Source organism: Monopterus albus, unplaced genomic scaffold (assembly GCF_001952655.1).
Source record: "Monopterus albus unplaced genomic scaffold, M_albus_1.0 scaffold157.1, whole genome shotgun sequence".
NCBI lineage: Eukaryota > Metazoa > Chordata > Actinopteri > Synbranchiformes > Synbranchidae > Monopterus > Monopterus albus.
In genome coordinates this window covers 91,765-114,330 of record NW_018128037.1, presented here as the reverse complement: position 1 = coordinate 114,330, position 22,566 = coordinate 91,765, and the positions used below count along the sequence as shown (strand labels likewise).

Sequence of the window (22,566 nt, the reverse complement as noted above, 5' to 3'; positions counted from 1 at the left end):
AATAAAGGGTTCTGGGTCCTGCTAGAGAGCCATTTATTTAATCTTTGTGCCCAGATTTCACTGCCGGTGTTCTAAATTCACTTCAGTAGGAGAGAGACAGAGCAGTGATGGACAAGTGAGCTAGAGAGTGAGTGAAGAGATGGAGCTGTGCAAAAGTAAGCAGTGAATCAGAAAAATAAATGGTATTTTCTGATTGTTTCATGGCCATTTCTTATAAGATCCAGCTCTTTTCAAAGAGCCGCTATTTTCATGATTGATGGTAATATTGATGCCTATGCCATCATATCCTCTGCAAGCCTAGTTTTCTTTTAAAGACATCATTTCACATTTTTCAAGTGATACTTTGGGATCTTCAGTAGAATTCAGAACTAGTCATTTAAATAATGTAAAATTTGGTTTTTAATTGATGTTGTTCTTCACAGCATGGGTTTTAATGGAAGTTAAAGGCTCTCAATGCAATACGAAATTATTCAGCATAGCTTAGCAAAGAAGTACCAACATGATTCATATTTGTTGTGAAAATTTGCCTATTGTTTAGGGAATGTGTTCTGTAAAGTTTATATAAAGGTTTGGAGTCTGAATGCTTTCTCCCCAAGATGAAAAAAGCAGGCATCTTATTTCATATTTTTGATTGAAGTGGACAGAACATTGCAGAGTGTGGCCCACTTAGCAGGGCTAAGGCAGGTAGTTCAAGCAAACACACTGCTATTAGACTTACGGCTACAACGACCTGTTTTATGTACTAGAGTTAAAAAGCTGCATCTTGGGTCACAAGACAATGCACATTTTAAAATTTTTAGAAAGTCGGTAGACACACATAGACACAGACAAAGCTTTTGAGAGGTAGCCAAACAGATGTCCATAATACTAATAGTCAGCACAGGCTCAGCATTAAACACGTCCAGCTGCCCTGGCACTTCAGGCTTGTGTGTGGCAGACCATCATCCAATTAGCACTGTTATTTTTACCTTTAACTGGGGCTGGAATTGTCTAAACTTAGTTAATAGTAGTTGTTCTTTTGTTGGCAGCTTCTGACTGTGTTATAGATCCAAAGTTACTCTTGTAATTTATTGTTGCGGTTCCATAAGGTTGAAGGACAGGAAGAGACAAATGAAAAGAGTATGGTCAAAATCAATGCTCAAAGGCTGAGATACCCAGACTTCTGGTCCTGAGAATGGGTCCAACTGGATCTTACATTTCCCATTTTGCTACTCATAAGGATCTTTTTTTATTAGACCATCTATGACTAAATGAATGTCTTCACTTCCTTTAACTAATAAACTAGTTGCCATGTCTAACATCAGTGGGGTGCTACATTAAGGAAACTAGAATTTCTGCCTCGTGGTTGCAATTTGCAATTTGCGTATGTCTTTCCAGACCCATGTAATATGTAGTGAAGACTTTTAGGGGATTTAATATAAAGTATATTTTTTGGCAAAATGGAATTTACCATTATATTGACATTTGTTTCTACTGAATAATTTCCAAAGAGAAACATAGAAACATAACCTTCACCTTTTTTTATTTATTTATTTTTTTTACACAGAGTACAAAAGCACTAATAGAGAGGTTTGTCGTATCATCCTTGAGTTCAAGTGGACATTTGTGCCAAATCTGAATAAATATCCTCAAGGTGTTCCTGAGGTATTGTGTTCATGACAATAGAGTGGACCTTTTGACCGCCAACTCTTTTTAGTTCATCCTAGAGTCCAAGTGGACACTTGTGCCAAATGTGAAGAAATTCCTTCAAGGTGTTTCAGAGACGTCATGTATATGAGAATGGGATGGACACAAGGACAGACAGGCAACCTGAAACCATAATGCCCCCTTGTAGTGGACAGTTATCACAAGTAACCTTAACAAAATGAATGAATACTACTGCTACTAATACTAAAATTTGGAATCGGTGTTTTATCCAGTGTTTGCTAATATCACCAGCTTGCTGTATTTTCCCCATTTTTGATTGTCATTAACAGCTAGTGTGAGTGAGTTCAGCTGATCCAGTAAGCTTAGCAGTTACTCTATAGTGGCCTTACTGGCCTGGGCGCTGTATAAATCGACTTTAGTTCAATTGGTGAGCCTACATACATAAATAGACTATGTCATACCGGAAATCCCAGGTTTTTACTTTGTAACCACGCATCTTTCAGTAATGCAGAGTACTTTGTCACAAACCACGCATCTTTCAGTAATGCAGAGTGATGAGTCATGTTTCAAGGACTCATTTTCTCTCTGTCACTCTCCCTGTCTCTCACATCAGTACTGTAAAGTTATTGTTAGGTCACTTTAGTTTCCATTTTTGTTGGTAAGTGGTAGTAACCTTAATTTACTATAATTTAGGACATAGCCTGAGTTTACCTTGATGTATTTTCCTTTGCTGAAAATTCATCAGGTCTTAAAAAAAGAGAATAGAGACTTTAACCATCTTCTCTCTTTCTTTTTCTCTTACTTAATGGAAGTGTCTTGTTAAAATTTTCTTCATATTCAGGATCTGTAGTCTTTCATTTTCTGACCAAATTTCACTTAATAGCTGTGAATACAGTAATAGGATCATAGAATGCTGAAAACAGGACAGCAGTCTTATCAAAAAAAATGTTTTAGCAAAAATAAATAAATAAACCAACATCTTAAATGGCAAAAAAGACTTTTCCCAAATAAATTAAAGGGTTATCTCAGATGTGTTAATTAAATATGTATTTTATATCTGTAGAATGTGTTTTTTACTTAAACATCACCCTGCATGATTTTTTTGGCCTTGAATGTTAGGCTAGCCTTAATGACTACACAGCCGGAGCCACAGTGAGCAGACAACTGAGGGAACAGGAGCTCTGTGTCCTCACCGTGGTGCTATATAGTATATGAGTGCTAAGTAAAGATATTGGGCCCCAGAACAAAAACCAATAAAATGAGGATAATCGATTCATTTTCCATCTAGGGAAAAATATGAGAATAGTATGTGCACGAAATCTAGGTTAATGTGCCAGTGCATGAAACTTGAGAGTGGTTATGTGATTGTGACCTACTTGTGGCAAGGCTTTCCTGCATGTCTTGTTGCATGCCAGAAAGCAACATATAGTACATCTTTGTGAAAATAAACACCTCACATCATTCATTACCTGCTAAAATATGTAAGATCTAAGATAACACCTTATCAGATGTTTCTCTACCAATGACCAAGGATTTGAGAAATGTTTCTCTGAGCAGTTTGTTTTTCTTTAGTGATGAACTTGCAGTATGTGAATTTGAGCTGGGTGAATGAACTCAACTGCAAAAATCAAACAGCAAACGCTTCACAGATTTCACTCCTTTTTCTTGTATAACACCAGAAATCCAAAGCTCAAGAAATTTATATTTACATTTGTAGTCCTTTTCTACAAACTCAGCACTATTTGGTCATTCACCAACATACGGGCTGGAGAAGCAGGGGATTGAACCACCAACCCTCAATTTAGGGGGATATTTTCTGACATATCTTGAGTTTTAATATAGTTTAAGTATTTCTTGCATTAACTTATCGAAATGAATTTTCATTGCACAGTTTAGCAGCAGTTTACTATAACTCCTGAAAAAGATTCATATTTAAGCAGATTTTAATTTACAGTGCTGTGAAAAAGTATTTGCTCCCTTCCTGATTTCTATTTTTTTGCATATTTGTCACACTTAAATGTGTCAGATCATCAAACAAATTTAAATAGTAGACAAAAATAACCCAAGTAAACATAAAATGCTGTTTTTAGGTGATGATTTTATTTATTAGAGGAAAAAAGCTATCCAAACCTACATGGCCCTATGTGAAAAAGTAATTGCCCCCTAAACCTAATAACTGGTTGTGCCACCCTCAGCAGCAACAACTGCAATCAAGCATTTGTGATAACTGGAGTCTTTCACGTTGCTGTGGAGGAATTCTGGACCACTCTTCTTTGCAGAATTGTTTTAATGCAACCACATTGGAAGGTTTTCGAGCGTGAGCCACCTTTTTAAGGTCACACCACAGCTGTTTTGTATCCAAGTGCAGCTACTGATTATTTTCATTAGGGACATTATGGATTAATCTGTTGATTCTTTTTTCTGTTAATCGACTGACTGCTTTGTAAAACTTATGACAATAGTGAGACATGCTGTCATACTGCTCTAAACAATGATCAGAATAGCTGCAAAAGGTTTGTAATACACTGAATTTTCACTCACTCTCAGACACATACTTGTACTTCTATCTATGTGAGGACACTCATTGACATAATGCATTCCCTAGCCCCTAACCCTAACCTTAACCATCACAACTAAACCTAAAACTTAAATCTTACCCTAACACCTAACCCAAACCAAATTCTAACCTGAATGCTAAAACCAAGTCTTAACCCCAAATGGTATGTCAGAACGTGAGGACCAGCCAAAATACCCTCCCTCTTAGTGTTTGCCAAAATATAGATGATTTAAAGTACAGTGCAGCATTTTGTTCACATGCAAGTGAAATCTGGTGTATTTGAATGAGACTGAATGTTCGCACACCAATGAGTTTTGACATCCTGATTGACAAAATAACTGATTTTCTAGCCTCCACCCTAACTCTCTCTTTTTCATTAGCAAAGAGCAGCTTACCAAACATTCAGCAGGCTTTTCAGTTTTAGTTAAAATGACTAATGTCACTGATGGTCATATGTATGTAATAGACTTTTATATAAATACCCAGTTAGATTGCAGTCTAGAGAAAAAAATGTATGCATTCATCGATATCAGTTATAATATATTACTATGGCTAAATTGCCAGAAACTTAATTTTTGAAAAATGAGGGTTTTTTTATTTATTTTTTGGTTTGATAAATTTTGTTTGTGAGGAAGAAAAGCACCACTTTCTAACACTACTCTTCTGTTTTAAGGTGAAATCTAGCTGTGTCAGGTCTGCCAGGAGTCAGAATCTCCCAGTTAAATGTTGAAAGCTATTTTCCAGCTCTTTTAACCAGGAACTCAGAGAGACGAAGTGGACCACTTGGATATATAAAAAAAAAAACGTGCTGGTTTATTCAAAGAATCACAGGCAAACTTAACATTACACGTCCAGGCATCCTCCACCTCCAATACTGCGCGCAGGCAGATGAAGAATGAAAGACCCTGAACCATAATAGCCTATACATTTTATCACTTGGTTGGGCTAGCCCCATTCTACACAGGCACGTCAAACCGTGACGTCACCTGATATGCCAGCTTTACAGCTGACTGTAGCAGTAGTCAAAACATGGAGAAAATCAATGTGTGTGAGTGTTGATTAAGTGGTGTGTATCTAAGAACATACAGGACATTCAGGGACATGTCCGGACATTAAGCCTAGGAAGATATTATGATTAAGATTACGGCTGCAAGTATCTAACCAATATCTATCTGACTAAAAAATACCTAACAATGTTCATGGATATCATATGCTTAATATGATGGTTCTAAGTAGACACCTTTATTTTATTTTATTTATTTATTTGGACAAATGAGTTTGAAAAATAAGATGCAAACTAACAGTGTATACTCGCTGTTTGCGCCTGTGCTTTTGGTAGCACATGCTAAAAATGGTGTCACGGTTTACAGGGGTGCACATTGGTGTTGTTTTGCCTGGTCACACACTTCTCAGTTTTTGGAACCTGGTGAGCCAAACAGGAAGTGGACGAGCTTAGGGCAAGAGTGTTTGAGTAGGTCCGTTTCTGCAGACATTCAGTACAACCCTATATAGACATCTATTGCTTGGTGTGCTGGCTAGGTAGAGAGCTGAAACATGTTGGCTACCACACAAGCATTCATTCATCTTCATTCAGCAGTTCTGTAGGTTCGATATCTACTGGCTAACTAGTTGGCTAGTTGGCTACAGAACATATTTCCTGTGGATTTCTTCTGCTACTGCTATTCCAGCGGTGTAGACTGTGTTTTTCTCAGCAGTGACACCCTTTACTGCAGCGAGTCAAGTTTAAATGATTCTGGCTCTGTGTTGACATCACAGCTGGCGTGTGCCATGGCCAATGAGTCAAGCATAGCCGCACTATAAGAATGCTACTGTTAATTCTGATGTGTCAGACAAATATATAGTAATCAGTAGGATTGCAGGAACACAGGATACATGTGGTAGTTATGAGCAAGTACTTTATATGGGCATCTTAATGGTCCAATGTACAGCTTCAGTCCTGAAGGTTATAGTCAATACTATAGACTATGTATAGGGGGGCGGCTGTGGCTCAGGAGGTAGCGCGGGTCGTTTCCTAACCACAGGATTAGCGGTTCAATTCCCGGCTTGTCCAGTCAACATGTCGAAGTGTCCTTGAGCAAGACGCTGAACCCCCAGTTGCTCCTAGTGATAACACCGGTGTGTGAATGTGTGAGTATTGTTTGAATGGGTGAATGGCCAAGTAGTGTGAAAGCGCTTTGAGTGTGCTGGAAAGCATAGAAAAGCACTATACAAGTATAAGACCATTTACCATTTTATGCAGGTAACAATAAAATAGACACATTCAGAATTTTTGTTTTTCCTTTGCTTGTGAATAAAGGGTGGAGTGTAGGAGTTAAATCACATTAAAATGAAAAATAATAAATGTGACTTCAGAGGTTTTTCCACACACAGTAGCCAAGAATCATATTTGCTTTTGGTAAATGGTTTCACTGCCCATTTAAACCCAGTGGTTCATTTATTGTTCTCTTGCTCTCTCAATGGGAGAAGACAGAGAAAACAGAATAAATGTATGTGTGTGCACACGGGCACAACCAGTAATGAGGTTACTAGGCTAAGGGTTTGTGTTGTGGTGTGGTTGCAGCTGAGTGTGTCTGTTGTGATAGATGTAGGCCAGGATATTATATAAGGACTGATGTGTGACAAAGTAGCACACACAGATACAGGCAGGTGGCCAGGAACATCAGGGAGAAGTGGCTAACCCAGCAACACACAGGCACAAACACAGAGGAGCACTCAGGCTCTGAAATGTGGAAGCATGCACTAATGCACACACACACACATATACGTGCTTGTTTGTGCTTGTGCATGGGCACACACAAGCACACAAAAAGATTTGCATGAGTGGGCATACATACTTTTCCACTGTGCGATTGGGCTTGTGCATGCTCACATACGCACACACATGACTCATGTAACAGCTGATAGCATGTCACCTAGAATGATTTGTTCATCATCTCTGATGTAGTTCTGTCAACTGAGCTAGAAGGAGGGCAAAATGACTGATGATCATTTGACTAAAAAGTCTAAAACTAAAAAAAATCCACAGCCTGCTTTATAAATAAATATCATTTCAGTTTCCATAATGTTGGATACCATTTTCAGGAAAACATCTCTATGAATGTTTCCTTTTAAATGAAAATTGTTTCAGAGGTGCTTCAGGTGTTGTGTGCAAATCTGTGTCGTACTATAATGACAAATCCATTTTTGTGTGCTGTAACTGAGGACTGCATGTGCACCAACTGACTCAAATGATCAGCAGTCAGTAATACTGTTGTATTGCTGTCACCTCTGGGCCTTTGACAGGACATATAATCCTCCAAACTGTCAGATTTTAGCACTTCATTTATTTTAATTGTCTATGTTAAAAAGTAATTATTTCCTTTTTGGAGATAGTCTTGATTACCAAATGTATGCATATCATAAGTATCATAAGCTTATTTTCTTGAAAACAGCAGTCTGAATAAAAAAGTTCATTGCACCTTGGCAGAGTAAACGCTAAGCAGCGCCACAGTATAAGCTGGTCCTCAACAAGCACAACCCAGACAGTCGGTTATGGAATCTCCTACTCAAGCTTCCTAACTTAGTCTAACTTATGCATAAGCAGGCACGTGTCTCAAGTGTGTGCGACGTCGCTGCTGAGCTCTGCCCGTCTATGAGGATTGGGAGCAAATAGAGCTTTGCTGTGAGCGAGCCCTCCTCTGGTTCAGTGATCAGGCCAATGGGGTCAGACAGAAGGGAACAGAACTGAGCAGGACATCGTGCGGCTGCCTGGCTGTCTGGTTGTCTGTGCCTCATGCTGCTGAGCAGGGCTGCGGCTCAGACACAGCAGTCTAGACAGGTGGTGCTCAATGGTATTACCTCTGTTAATAAAGTAATGCCTGTTTACACATGCTTGCTATAGCAATCAATGTATTAAGAGATCCCATACACATATTAGCTTGATAAAAGGATCTTAAGTTCTCATTAGTGCTGTCAATTGATTAAAATAATTGATTAATTCCATGATTGTCCATAGTTAACTTGTGTTTAATCTTAGCAATGTACTGTACTTAAGTACAATTTTGAAGTATCTGCACTTGAGTATTTTCATTTTGGTTACTTCATACTTGGACTTCACAAGACTTTAGAGGCAAATATTATAATACTTTTTACTCCACTACATTCATTACTTTTCAGAACCAGATTAATACAAAAGATATAGTATAATTATAAGACCTTCAAATTAAATGCATATAAGCCAGTTAAAACTAGTTCTCCCTTTATCAGCAGAATATTTTTACACTGTTGTATTGCTAATTTTACTTAAGTAAATGATTTGAGTACTTCTTCCACCACTGGCTCTAGGGCCCTGAGTTAACTGATTAGTGGGAGAAGTCCAGTAGTTTCTGGTGAGTGCAGCCGTGTTTGCCGTGTTCCTCGTCTTCATACAAGTTGTGTATCTTGGTTACAGTGGTGGATCTCAAAGGCAGTTCATACGTGCGCTTTTTGGAAATTATTTCAACAGACCCTGGTCCTCCACAGTGTTAATCAGCCTGCAAGCTGCAGCCACCCATTTAGCTATTGCTGTTGAAAGTTTGTTGCGTGTAGAGTTATCCAGAGATCTGGCAGTTGTCATGGAAGGATGAGTTAACTCTAGAGACAGTAAAGTTGAGCATTTTAACATGAAAGTCAGCCTCAAGTGGCCATTTGAGGAAATGCAGGGGTTATCAGTACCTTTCATTCATTCATCTTCTACCGCTTAATCCCTGAACGGGGTCACGGGGGGAAGGGGCCAATCCTGGCCGGCAATCAGGCGAAGGTACACCCTGGACAGGTCGCCAATCCATCGTAGGGCTAACACATAGACGAACAACCACACACACACACGCACACGCATTCCTATGGGCAATTTAGAGACACCAATCAACCTAAGCTGCATGTCTTTGGATTGCGGGAGAAAGCCGGAGTACCCGGAGAGAACCCACACAAGCACGGGGAGAACATGCAAACTCCACACAGAAAGGTCCCGGGTGGGGCCCAAACCCGGAGCCTTCCATTGTTTGAAGCAAATAAGCTTAAGAATGAGTTCAGTGTGAACACATTTGAACTGCCACCCTCATTCAAGTTCCTACATTACTTTAATTATATATCTTGTAAATTTAGTTTGTTGGTTTCTTACATTTCTATATAATGTGTAAAGTTAAGGTTGCCGACATAACTTCTCCCGAATCTCTTCACCTGTCTTCTCTTCAGGTGTTCATGCATTAAATAAAGTGATGTTCAATGCATGACTGACTAGTCTTCTTATCAGTTTTATTATTTATTTTGTTCTGATGTATGCTGATCCATTAAAGCGTCAAACAGTTGTCTGACAGCGAGGGAAGTCAGCTTCCACTGGGTTGTCGTATGTGTCATGAGGAGCAAAACACACACAAGGATACTCCTCATCCCAAATTAGTGTTCTTCTGTTGTCAAAGCTTGCAAAATGTTAGGTCGAGCAGGGACAAATACCTAAACAAACAACTGCAGAAGAACGATGCAGTAAAGTGGAGTAGCGGGGAGTAAAAATTTATCTAAATCATGACCAAAAGGTCTGTCTTACACATTTTGTAGTGATGTAACAAAACAGAAAATTCCTAAATTTGTTGTGTTCTTCTCTGTGTTCCCTCCTCAGGTTTCTCCTCCACTGTTTGGAAGATCTGGACGCCAACCTCCGGAAGCTCAACTCCCGCCTTTTTGTCATCAGGGGCCAACCAGCTAACGTGTTCCCACGGCTCTTTAAGGTCAACACTGACAGCAAAGTGACAACAGTGTGGATCATCTCAGTTAACTAAAGTCATTTGTCAAGCAGAATGCCAAAGAGTTGCCAGTTCCATCTTGTAATATTTTAGAATTTTCTACATTTTACTGCTTTATATCACTATAAATGGAATAGGGCATCAGTGGCCTAGGGCATAATTTCTCAGTTAATTACTTGGACAGTGAAATGTAAAAATAAATAGTAATAATACTACTAATAAAAGAAGAAAAACTGAAAGTAATCCAAAAACAACCCTACAACAACAAATTATAATTTCCTAAAAGCCTATGTAATGGCATCAGAGGTCTTGTTTTGTCCAACCATCAGACCAAACCTAAACATGTTCAGTTTATTATCACATAAGACAACAGATCCTCACAATTCAAAGCTGGAAATGCTTTAGTTAAGAAATGACTAAAACAATGAAGTGACTGTTAAAATTGTTGTTGGTTATGTTTCTCATTGGACTAATATTTGAGGTCTAAAACTGAATTTCTTTGGGTCTGGTTTGGGTTGACAAAACAATTAATCTGGAAGTGTAACTCTAGAGACAGTAAATTTTAACGGGCAAAATGTCTTGCTTGCTATCTCAGGAGTGGAAGATCTCTCGGCTAACCTTTGAATATGATTCGGAGCCTTTTGGGAAAGAGAGAGATGCTGCCATCAAGAAGTTGGCCATGGAGGCAGGAGTGGAAGTCATTGTCAAGATATCACACACCCTCTACGACCTGGACAAGTGAGGGGAAAATGAATATTAGGGATGCAATGATACAGATTTCAATATTGGGTATCGGGTCCAATACCACCCTCTAGTACTTGTACTTGTAAAAGTTGTCAAATACTATGCACAGATACCACTTAATGGCAGCATTACATTAACCCCATGCTGGCTGAGTCAGTCATTAGGCAGCTTGAGAAAAAACTTCAGTGGTTTGTGGATATTTTAAGATAAGTGACAACAAAACCAAAGCCTCCTGTGGGCTCTGAGCCTCTGCTCTGCTGTGTGTGTGTGTCTGTGAGTGTTCCTCCCTCCCCCTCTCACATGGGTCACATTTTACAGAGGCATCAACGCTTGATATGTGCAACAAATGCAACAGAGTAATTAATGAAACACTTGTCGAACAGGCTGAACACAACATCAAACTTGCAGAAATGCAACATCTTCACTGGCAGTTAAACTGTCTGGTCCTGTTCAGCCACTAAACCCATACGGTGGTGTGATGCTGATTGTAGTGAATTGTTGCGAGCAAGAAAAAACAAGCGCTCGTTTTAAGTAGTTAACGGCAACATCAGATAAGCTCTGTGTATGAAAACAAGTTGAGTCCTTGTGGACTTGGAGGATGAGACCAGCAGCTCCTCTACAGCAGAGCAGGAGTGTTTCCAGCAGAGAGGACAGGATGGAGCCACAGGCAGGAGACAGTTTAAAGTAACAGCATGTCACTTTTATTTGGCCGAGTATGTTACACACACAAGGAATTTGTTTCCGGTACAGAACCGAGGCAGCCGTCTGTGGCGCCAACTCACACCGATGGCTCTAACCATCAGGGGCAACTTGGGGGTTCAGTATTTTGCCCAAGGACACTTCGACATGTGGACTGCAGGCACCGTGATTTGAACTGCCAACCCTCCGGTTGGGAGATGACCGCTCTACCCACTGAACCACTGACTGTGGTTCAGTGGTTCAGTGAGTAGAGCCACTGACTGTGGTTCAGTGGGTAATGGAACAGAAGTCTAGTTTCAGGGATGCAGACTTGTCACTTTAAGGCAAAATTACACATTTTTATCTCCAAATTTGCTACCCACATGAATTGTGCAGAATTTTACAGATTATCTGCTTTTTGCAAGGGAAATGTTGACTTAACTTTCTTTGCATCTTCAACAAGCCAAATGTTAGTAATTTTCTGCAGATAGTAACTGGTATGATTATATGGTAATCCCTAATTCCTGTCCCTCTTTAGGATCATAGAGCTCAATGGAGGGCAGCCTCCTCTCACCTACAAGCGTTTCCAGACCCTGATCAGTCGACTGGATCCTCCTGAGATGCCTGTGGAGACTCTGTCGAATACCCTGATGGGTCGCTGTGTCACCCCCATCTCTGAAGACCGCGGAGAAAAATATGGGGTCCCATCCCTGGAAGAGCTAGGTGAGAAAACCCAGAGGCTTGTATATCTGTGACCTCAGACCAAATATGGCTAACATCACCCTCACCTACACAGCCTGGAGGGTGGAATCACAGCTTCCATCAGTGGAAAATTTGTAGTTGTTCAAACTGAGTGGTCATTTCCTAAACAATAGTATTTCAGTGAAGATAGTCTTTAAAATTCAGATCATGGAACAAAAGCTATATCTTACTTTTGTGTAACCATGTTTACATCAAACACATTGTGTTTCCATGCATCAAAATACTGCATGAGCCCAAATATGAGATGGTCCTGCTTGTTAGACAGCCCCCTCTTTCTCAACTTCTGGCTTCTATAACAAACAAACAAACAAAGTTTTAAAAATACACTTTCAGAAGCTTAATCAAAATGCTATTATTTAGAAAATTCCCTGTTTCTGCAGTGAGGCCATGACCCTTGGTTAGGCATTTATTTCCTGCATGGCAGCAAAAACCCTTATTAATGCAGTCAGGAGTTCCTGTTGGTTAAACTGGACATTTTTAAGACTGAAGCACATTAGCTTGACAACATTAAGGCTACAAACAACCTGTAACACAAGTCGGAGCCAGTCCAGAAAGCTGAATACCTGTGAATAATTAATTAGGTGACACACTCACCTCTTTTGAGTTTTTATCCAGATGTCTGGTTTCCATTCACGGAGGTTTGCAGTCCATTCATAGAATAAACTGCACTGTAACCATCTGCTGCTTACACCTGTTCAACTGTTTGACTCTTAAATAAGATGTTTAAAAGGTCTCCATCCTCTAATAGGTCAGTGCACGTGTCTGATTTCTCTCCGTAAAGGTTTATTGTACACAAGCTGTTGCTTGTCCCCTAAATTAACCAAGTAACATGTTAACCCTCTTACCCACAAGTCAGTCCAGATGCCAGGTTTCCATTCACAGAAGGCCACTGTCCATTCACACTGTGACAGTGCTGCCACCATCTGCTGTACACACCTGCACTCAGTGTCTGTAATGAGCTTTTTGGGTCAAGAGCTGGTGAACTAAGGTACTTACCCAGCTTTTGAAGGGAAGATAGATTTCACATAGAAATGTGAATAAATCAGGTACTCTTTAAAATATTTAGTATATAGTTGAATAAATGGTATTTTAAAAGGTGTTTTGGGAAATGTTAGGCATCTTTTGATGAGTTTTTAGTGCAGAATTTTTATTCTTGCAAACTAGGCTACAGTTTTGTACAATTTTTTGAACATTGTACAGTCTTATAGACAGGTGCTTGCAGCAGGATAAACACTAGCAGTTGGTTGTACTCACTCATAGCATTTCAGTCCTTTGCCCTTTAACAATTAAAACTTATTTAATTAAACAACAACAGTGCCATATAGTACAGGCTACTGTAAAATCACCTCAACTGAAAAGACTCCTGATTGGCGGGCTTTATTTTGAATCCTTGTGTACTACTAGATTTAAATATACAGGTTAGATATATTCTTGTTTACATAAATGATGTTAAATGTACCAATGCTTTCAGAATTGTCACAGGTGTTACATTCATGTTCACTCATACACTCAGTAATTTATTCTGTAGTGAGCAGTATATTGATATTTTGTTCACTTATGGACCGTCATCAGTTAAAGCCTAATGGTGTAGTGTGACATCTATCTATGATGTAGCATTTGTGTGCATGTCATGGAGTGGACACTGCCTTTTTCATGCCACCCTGGGAGTGTCTGAGGGAACTATAAAGTGCATACATTTAGAATTTCAAAACGCAACTTAAACACATGGATTATATAATATAGTGCACTAGATAGCAAATAATGAGAGACTGCAGATACACTGTGTGACTTTTTCATCTCCTTCCCCACAAATTAATTTAAAATCCAGACTTTAACCCAAATCACAGTTTTTAAGGTCAGGAGGACACAGTTGTTAATTTTCTCAGGAAAAAGGGGAAATAACACCTGCTGTATTAAAGCAGAATGGACTAAGATGAACTGATGAAACAGCTCTAATGCTGCTGTAATAGAGGAGAATTGAGGGCATGATGTGTATACAGAAGGTGTACAGATGAATGTTGCCATTCAAGAGTTACTCAACTACATGTATTGTTAGAAAAATCTGTGTGAATAAACTGAAAAAAACTGGCCCTAGATCAAGAAAGGTCACCAACTAGTTTGTAGTTACCAAAACAGCAGATAGTGCTGTCTTAACCGGTTGACATATTTAAAACATTGTTAACCCATCTGACATATCAGTATGACACTGGTGTATAGCAGAAAGGTAATACAGATAAATATTTTCAGGCTTCGACACCGAGGGCCTGCCTTCAGCAGTGTGGCCAGGAGGAGAGACGGAGGCCCTGACCAGGATAGAGCGCCATCTGGAGAGAAAAGTCAGTCCTACATCTACTGTTGGCTCCTTGCTATACTAAGTTTAGCAAAGAACACCACAATTGTTGTATTTTTTTGTAGATGTAATCCCAGAAGCACACCTCCATAAATCTTTACAAGTACTATTGTATTAACAAGGGAATTATTTCTATCACAAATCATTTAAAAATTACTTCCAGTTTTACAGACTAATGGGCAGTAATTGGATTATATCAGACATTAAAATAAAAAGTCAGTATTTTATGACTATACTCATAAATCAGTTATTTTACTACTGACATGCTTTTTTAGTCATATTCTTTAAAATGACATTTTGTTAAGTTATATCATATACCACCTTTTATGCACCACTCTGTCTCTCCCTTGTGTCCTATAGTTCTCTCTCTTTGCTTCTCTTTTTACAGGCATGGGTGGCTAATTTCGAGCGCCCTAGGATGAATGCCAACTCACTGCTGGCCAGCCCAACAGGCCTCAGCCCCTACCTTCGCTTTGGCTGCCTCTCCTGTCGCCTTTTCTACTTCAAGCTCACTGACCTCTACCGCAAGGTCAGCTTACAACTCCTCCAGTGTTGCTCACTTTCTACAAAGCCATTTATACTGTATTAAGTCCTGACACATTTACAGCCAGCACAGCATGAATCAACAAGTGGTACACCCTGTACTTCCCTTAACCATCAGCAGGCATAGCCTCGGGGTTGATGCGAACCGTCCTGCTTTGTTTTTCCACTGTATTTTTCTGCTGTAAGATGATGTTCAAGGCCACAGTGGTGACAGTCAGCAGTTTACCTACAGTGTACCTACAGTGACATTCTCTGATCTTTTATAGAAACAAATGTTAGTGCATCCCAGGATATTATGATAACCAAGAGAAGTTGCGATATAGATTATGCATTTTTCTAAAAATCCTTTTCCACTAACAGAATCTCCACATGACTTGTAGAACCTGTCCCTCCACCACAGCTTGGCAAGTAATTTTTATCCTGGAATTTGAAAGACACCAACTCAAATTAGTTTAGTGGGACAGCTGAAGCTGCATTTGAGCCTCTGATGAATTCTGGACAATTACAGAATGAGAGCTATGTTTTTTGTCTCCCTTTTCCCTTATGTAGTCGTGTTTCAGGTGGAAAGCTTCAGTGACAAAGACCAGACCAGTGCAGTTTAACTGAATTTGATAGTTTGAAAGTACTGGTTGACCTGTGTTTCAGTGACACTAATGACACTTTATAGGAGTGACATTACTGAAAATAATTCCCAATAAAAATTCCCAAAAAATATCCAAAAACTTAAATGTTTTAGTGTAACCAACAGGAGGCCCCTGATGGCCAGTCTGAATTTGAATGTAGGCCTGTTACACTATATAAGAGTTATTTAGTTTATTTAATATTTCCAGGTTTTTAAATATTTTTGTAGTAGGCCTTTCGACAGTCTGGAGACCGTCCCCATAGTGTAGTACGTGAGATCTGTCTTGGGTCGGTCTTGGTCTTAAGAATATTCTCAAGACCAAGACCTGCTAGTCTTGCATTCATTTGCATGCCCTTAAACTTTTGCATAATTAGGGGGAATTTTAATTGGGAAATGTATTCAATAATGTCAGTCCTGTCTAGTGCCATTAGTGTCACTGAAACACAGGCAATCCAATCCTATCAAACTATCAAATTCAGTTAAACTGCACTGGTCTGGTCTTGACTTGATCTCCAGCCCTTAAATCTTGGTCTTGTCTCAGTCACAGTAAACACAGGTCTGGGTCTTGTAAAGCTGATCTTGACTGCAACACTACTGATGTTTTTCCTAATTTCACTCACTGCCCTGGTAATGGAGACAGGGAGAATTTTGTATTTTAAAGCTATCCCAAATGTCACTTTTCCATAGAGGCCAAGGTTGCTCATTTTGTCCCTACAATTATGGAGCAGTCCATTACTGTACTGTACTGTACCATACTGTACTGGTTGTTTTTTTCAGGTGGAAATTCCCATAAATTGCCTAGGTTTTAAAGGTTGGGTCATTGTGCAAATGAGCCTGTGCAATGTCTCACTATGTCTGGAGAATGACAAATTAATGAATAAGAACACTGAGAGCCTCAAGTAAAATCCCAAGTCAAGTTCAAGTTCTAAACTTAGTTTTTTATTATTTGTCTGTCTACAGATATCAACTAGTGACTGCATTTTTTCCTCCTGTTTGTGCAACATGATTGCCCATTATCAGATTGATTCAAAGTACATCTGTTATTAGGAGAAAAGAAGTTGATGCACAACACATTTTTAGAACACAATTTTAAATCCTTGGACCAAGGAATGAAGTTGTCATGAAGTCCAGAGTTCCAGCTATTTCTGTCAATTCACAAAATCTTCAGGTCTCTCACCTTTTTTTCACCAAATTACTATCAAATGTTTCTGTCTTTATGTTGTCTGGAAATTCCCTCAGTGCCACCATGATGTTTTGTAGTTAAACCAATGTCTTCTTTGCCTAATATTTTTATTCTTGGTTCATTTATTTGTATCCAGGTGAAAAAGAACAGCTCCCCCCCGCTCTCTCTGTATGGCCAGTTACTGTGGCGTGAGTTCTTCTACACAGCAGCAACTAACAACCCCCGCTTTGACAAGATGGAAGGAAACCCTATCTGTGTCCGCATCCCTTGGGACAAAAATCCTGAGGCTCTTGCTAAGTGGGCTGAGGCTAAGACAGGCTTTCCCTGGATAGATGCCATAATGACTCAGCTGAGGCAGGAGGGCTGGATCCATCACTTAGCCAGGCATGCAGTGGCCTGCTTCCTCACCAGGGGGGACCTGTGGATCAGTTGGGAGGAAGGGATGAAGGTGAGGATGCAGGAATTTATAACACAAGGTGGATGGGATGGAAGGAATACCACCTTAGATTATCTTATTCCAGTTGGATCCATGACACTTTTAGAAACTTTTGCATCAAGTTTAAAACAAACATCTGGATGATCTGTTGTCTTTGTGCTGCTGCAGGTCTTTGAAGAGTTGCTTCTAGATGCAGACTGGAGTGTGAACGCAGGCAGTTGGATGTGGCTGTCCTGTAGTTCATTTTTCCAGCAGTTCTTTCACTGCTACTGCCCTGTGGGCTTTGGCCGGCGCACCGACCCCAACGGAGACTTCATAAGGTGGGTACCATTTCTGGCATTGCCCCCTTGGTGCCAACACCTGATTCCCCATACACCCCACCCCCACTTGGAAGGCACCCCTCCTCCCTCTGACTCTCTGGACTGCACACATAGGGTACCTCCCAAGTCTCTTGTAAGCACTGTTGTTTCCCTCACTTATGTCTTTACCTTGTGTCTTAGTCCTGCCCATGTAAGATGCAAGGAAAAGATGTGAGGGAAACATGTGGAGCGATGACTCAAGGAAGCAGGTTATTAATGTCATGAGATGTCCTTTCCTCAGATCCTTCATCTGAAGTGTCCAATCACCAGCCGATTTCTGATAAAGGGACATGTCAGTTTACAAAATACTTCTACGGAGGCTAATCTCATGTATCCTCGGTAATGGCTCCTCCGGCATCGTCCTTGCTCCTCAGTCCTCAGACCCAATATAAGAGACTTGGATCGATCTTATAAGAGGAATGAGATGTACCCATACAGGAAAACATAGAGGTACTGAGAAAGCATGAAGGACTTCTATAGATATAGGACCACAGTATACAGTATCGGTAAATAGACACATACACTGATCAGCCATAACATTATGACCACTGACAGTGATTATCTCATTACAGTGACACCTGTCAGTGTGTGTGGTATATTAGGCAGCAAGTGAACAGTCAGTCCTTGAAGTTGATGTGTTTGAAACAGGAAAAATGGGCAAACGTAAGGATCTGAGTGACTTTGACAAGGGCCAAACTGTGATGGAGAGACGACTGGGTCAGAGCATCTCCCAGACTGCAGGTCTGGCTGGATGTTTCCAGTCTGCACTGGTCAGTACCTACCATCAGTGGTCTAAGGAAGGCAAACAGTGAACTGGTGACAGGGTTGTGGGTGGCCAATGCTCGTTCATGAGCTGACATACTGTAGATTAAAATTTTAAATTTCATTCATCCTTTTCAGAATATTCCATTTTGTTTGAACCTTTGTTAAAATGGTCGAAAATGAGTAATACTGTGCATTGGTTTCTATGATCTGAAACATCCAGTGGCTATAGTGGTCATATCACAGCTAGAGTGGGTCGGCTGTTGAATTTGTCTAAAAAATTCTCTCTAACTTGTCCTCATGATCACAGTTTTCACTCCTGCACAGTGAGCTGGAGAGTGACATGAATGCCAACCAACTGCTGCATTGTGTAGACAGGTGGTCATAATGTTATGGCTGATCAGTATACACACAGTACAAATCAGTGCAGGCTGACTGTGTCAATTGAGCTTTGTAGATGTTACAGGCGACATTGGGCAGATTTAACAGTGGGGGCTTGAGCAATGTTTTTAGATGGGCTGGTTTCACCTTGTGGAACTTCTTTATATCCCACAATCAATGAAATATTTCACTTATTTAAAACAATCTTGTCTTGGTTCTTAGAACCAAAGCAGTAAATAAACTGATAACATGCACTTGCCATATACACACAGCTCTCACACAATGGTGACAGGTTTAATTTACCAGACAAAAAAGAGAGAGAGAGAGAGAGAGAGAGAGAGAGAAATGGAGGGATAAAGGGGGACCTCCAGATCTTTTGGTAAGTGAAAGATAAACATTCTCTCAATCCTGTTTGTCTTTTAGCCCATCAGTCCATTTTCTTTTCTGTTAAAACATCAGGACTTGTTAAATTGTTAACTCAGGCATGTCTATTGTAATTATTTCAGTGTTAACACTGTATGCGTGCATGCCTTTTTATATGTTTGTGAATGTCTGTTTGGTGACTGTGTATGGTTGCATATCTTTAGTTAATGTATAACTTGCCACCAGATGATTTTTTAAAGCGAAGGCATAGATTAATTTTTCTTTTTCTATGGATGTGGCTCTGTGTTTGTGTTTTGGCTCATCTGTTTCCGGGGGATTGGGGGGAAAAGTTCAGCTATCCCTCTTCCCTTTGTACATTGTAGCTGATTGCTTTTAAGCTGATTGGCCATTCTCACCCCCCCCCCCAACCCAGGAGCAGCCAGGCTGCCAGCCAGGGCTGCATTGGATGGAAGTCAGGCTATGAGTTGATATGTCGGTGGTCGTTTGTTTTTACTTACCTGTGTAACCCTGAGGGACGGGACTTTGCTTGCGCCCCAGCAGCACCCTCTGGGCAGGTTTGTAACTCGGTAGCGTCTCATTTCGTCAAAAGGGATTCTGACCGCTTGGTAGGGAAATGCAAACGCCTTGCCTGCATTCATTAGGTAGAGGGCTGTGAAGCATTCCCTGGAGGGTAGTAAGGAGAGGTGTTGGACCAGCTGTAGCTCTTCCATCGCAGTGATGCATGGTTGGTGCTGGTACTTGTTACATGTGCTGTGCCATGCAAGCTGGTCCATTGTCCAGGCACTGGGCAAAGCCCCTCATCCGACCCTTTGTGAAATGTTCGGTGGTGCTCTGGTTATGTGAATGCAGCCCTGCCCGTTCAGGTGGACCTAGAGCAGTGGCTGGCTAATATAGACACACACACACACACACACACACACACACAGACCTACGCACAGACAACAAAACAAATATTTGCATGATGTGAGACATACTGTACACCTTTCATCTTCTGTCTAGTGCACACATGCAAAACTGAGCTGCACTGATGTGGTACAAAAAGGCAGTGATTTACTCACATAGAATGAATTGGAGGACAATTTCTTAACCTAGAATTTGAATCCAATCAAAAATTAAAAATAGGTATTACCACAGGTGCTAGAAATATCACACTTTAAGACCAGGTGATAATTATAGTAAGTTGAGCTCTTGGATGCAAAACTGGGTAAATTATGGTAGGTTAATAAAATTATTAGCAAACATGTGCTTTTGACATGAGCCACATTATTTTCATTTGGGTATCAAGCCCATTAGTTGTTTGTGGCCAATAAACAGATTCTGAAAATATTCTACACTCAAATTCAATGTCAAATTTTTGTTCACCCATACATATACAGTCTAACTATACAGTTATAAAAAGCATAATATAGAAAACGGAACAATGCCTAAAATATATCTGAGAAGCAGATGCCAAAAAGTGCATTTACAACTGCACCATATTAAATATAATAAATGAATTAAAAACAATGAAGCAAAAAAAACAAAAACAAAATTTTGTTATGCACTGTATTTGAGCACATACGCCCACCACACACACACACACACACACACTGTCTTAAGCCTCACCCGCTGTCCTCTGTCGGACTCCTTGCTACTGGCAGGTTGCGGATATTCCTGACAAAAGGGTTGTGGTCCCTTTTGGTGAAATGAGGGGTCCCCCTAGTGGGCCAGCCCAGAGTGTGGTGCTGTGGCATTGGGAGGGAACAGTCAGCAGGGGGGCTTGGGGCCCGCTGACCACTTAAAAGACAACCACCACAGTCTGAGGGACAGGGGGAGCAGGCATGAGCTCTTTTTTCAGTTCACCACTGTCTGATCATGGGGAGGGAGGTTGGAGGGAGGGTGAGGGCCTGGAGCTGTGCGGTATAATGGAGGACTTGTGTCATCAACTAGCACTTTTTACTTTTATTTCATGTAGACATTTCGCTTTAGTCATAGTTGACAGACTGACACAAACTGAAGATACAGCTGAGCTTTCATAATAATTAGGAAAAATTCAACATGTAAATATTCAGATATGGGGAGATTTTTTTGGTCACTGCTCCTCTTAATTTATTCTGGATCAAAGGGCAGCCAAAGGGGAAACCAAAGGAAAAAAAATTATTTAAAAATCGATCTTTTTTTAATGTTGTTATAGACAAAAGTAAAGATAAACTAGAACACTCTATGGCAGAAATTTTCCACTATACACCTGCTCTGGTCAGGGTTGGATGGTGTAGGGGAGGGCTGCGGGTTGGTGGGGGACAATACACTCTGCTTTCTAACCGCGTGTTACTGTACAGTAGACGTCTCCTAGCATCATCAACCCAATCGGCAGTGATCTCTCTAGTGATGGAACAAGCTCTGTAGCAACCGGAGCGCCATCCATCCTGTGTGTGCATGTCGGTCCACAGGGCCGCACCGCCCCCGCCCCCACCCCTCTCTCTCTTCCTGTCAGCGCTGCACTGTGCCACTTCCCACAGTTCCACTCGCCCCCTCCTCTGTCCTGTCTGTCTCCCCTCCTCGGACTGGGTAAGGTTGGACCAAGTGCAGTAGGTAGGTGGCCTCTTTTTGTCACACGGAGCAACTCCATGGCAAGGAAAAATAAAAAATAAAATTTTAAATCCAAGCTGTAGCAGGTTGGAATGGTATTGTGAGCTGAGTTCTCAGTGTTTTATTGGCTTAATTTCTTCGAGGATCATATTTTTGTATATAGTGCGGCTGCTATCACACCAACTTACAGTAAAAGCTGTTCGGGACCACAGCCCCTCGTTTTTCTACCATGTTTCGAACCTTAGTCCTCACTGTGCACTGTGATGGTAATTCACTTCAGTGCCAGAATTTCCAAAAGTTTCATACTTGCTGAGCAGTGACTTCGTACTCATACTGTCATGTACTGTAGCCATACTGTGCAATGTTGTGGTTGTTTGTAGCTTTTATTTTGTAGCAGCTATTTCTCATGATACTTGTAAGCATGAAGTGCTGAAGTCCAACATGCTGTTATCAGTTCCAATACATACATGGGCTGTAAATAAAAATAAAATGTGTCATATACAGTGCATCCATAAAGTATTCACAGTGCTTAACCTTTTCCACATTTTGTTATGTTACAGCCTTATTCCAAAATGGATTAAATTCATTATTGTCCTCAAAATTCTATAAACAATACCCCATAATGACAATGTGAAAAAAGTTTGTTTGAAGTCGTTGCAAATTTATTAAAAATAAAAAATGAAAAAAAATCACATGTACATAAGTATTCACAGCCTTTGATCAGTACTTTGTTGAAGCACCTTTAGCACCAATTACAGCCTCAATTCTTTTTGAGTATGATGCTACAAGCTTGGCACAACTGGCTGTTTCTCC

At 40.3% G+C, this 22,566-nt stretch overlaps 1 protein-coding gene across 3 annotated transcripts in view; it reads left to right on the top strand.

The window, feature by feature from the left end:
- The window catches only part of cry3a (cryptochrome circadian regulator 3a), a 42,183-nt gene that overhangs the window by 7,907 nt on the left and 11,710 nt on the right, over positions 1-22,566 (top strand). For all 3 annotated transcript variants that reach the window (XM_020615054.1, XM_020615051.1, XM_020615053.1), the window contains exons 3-9: positions 9,858-9,966; positions 10,577-10,719; positions 11,942-12,126; positions 14,413-14,501; positions 14,904-15,044; positions 17,000-17,311; positions 17,468-17,619. In XM_020615054.1, coding sequence (XP_020470710.1) covers positions 9,858-9,966; positions 10,577-10,719; positions 11,942-12,126; positions 14,413-14,501; positions 14,904-15,044; positions 17,000-17,311; positions 17,468-17,619 — 1,131 coding nt within the window. The remainder of the gene's footprint in view (positions 1-9,857; positions 9,967-10,576; positions 10,720-11,941; positions 12,127-14,412; positions 14,502-14,903; positions 15,045-16,999; positions 17,312-17,467; positions 17,620-22,566) is intronic.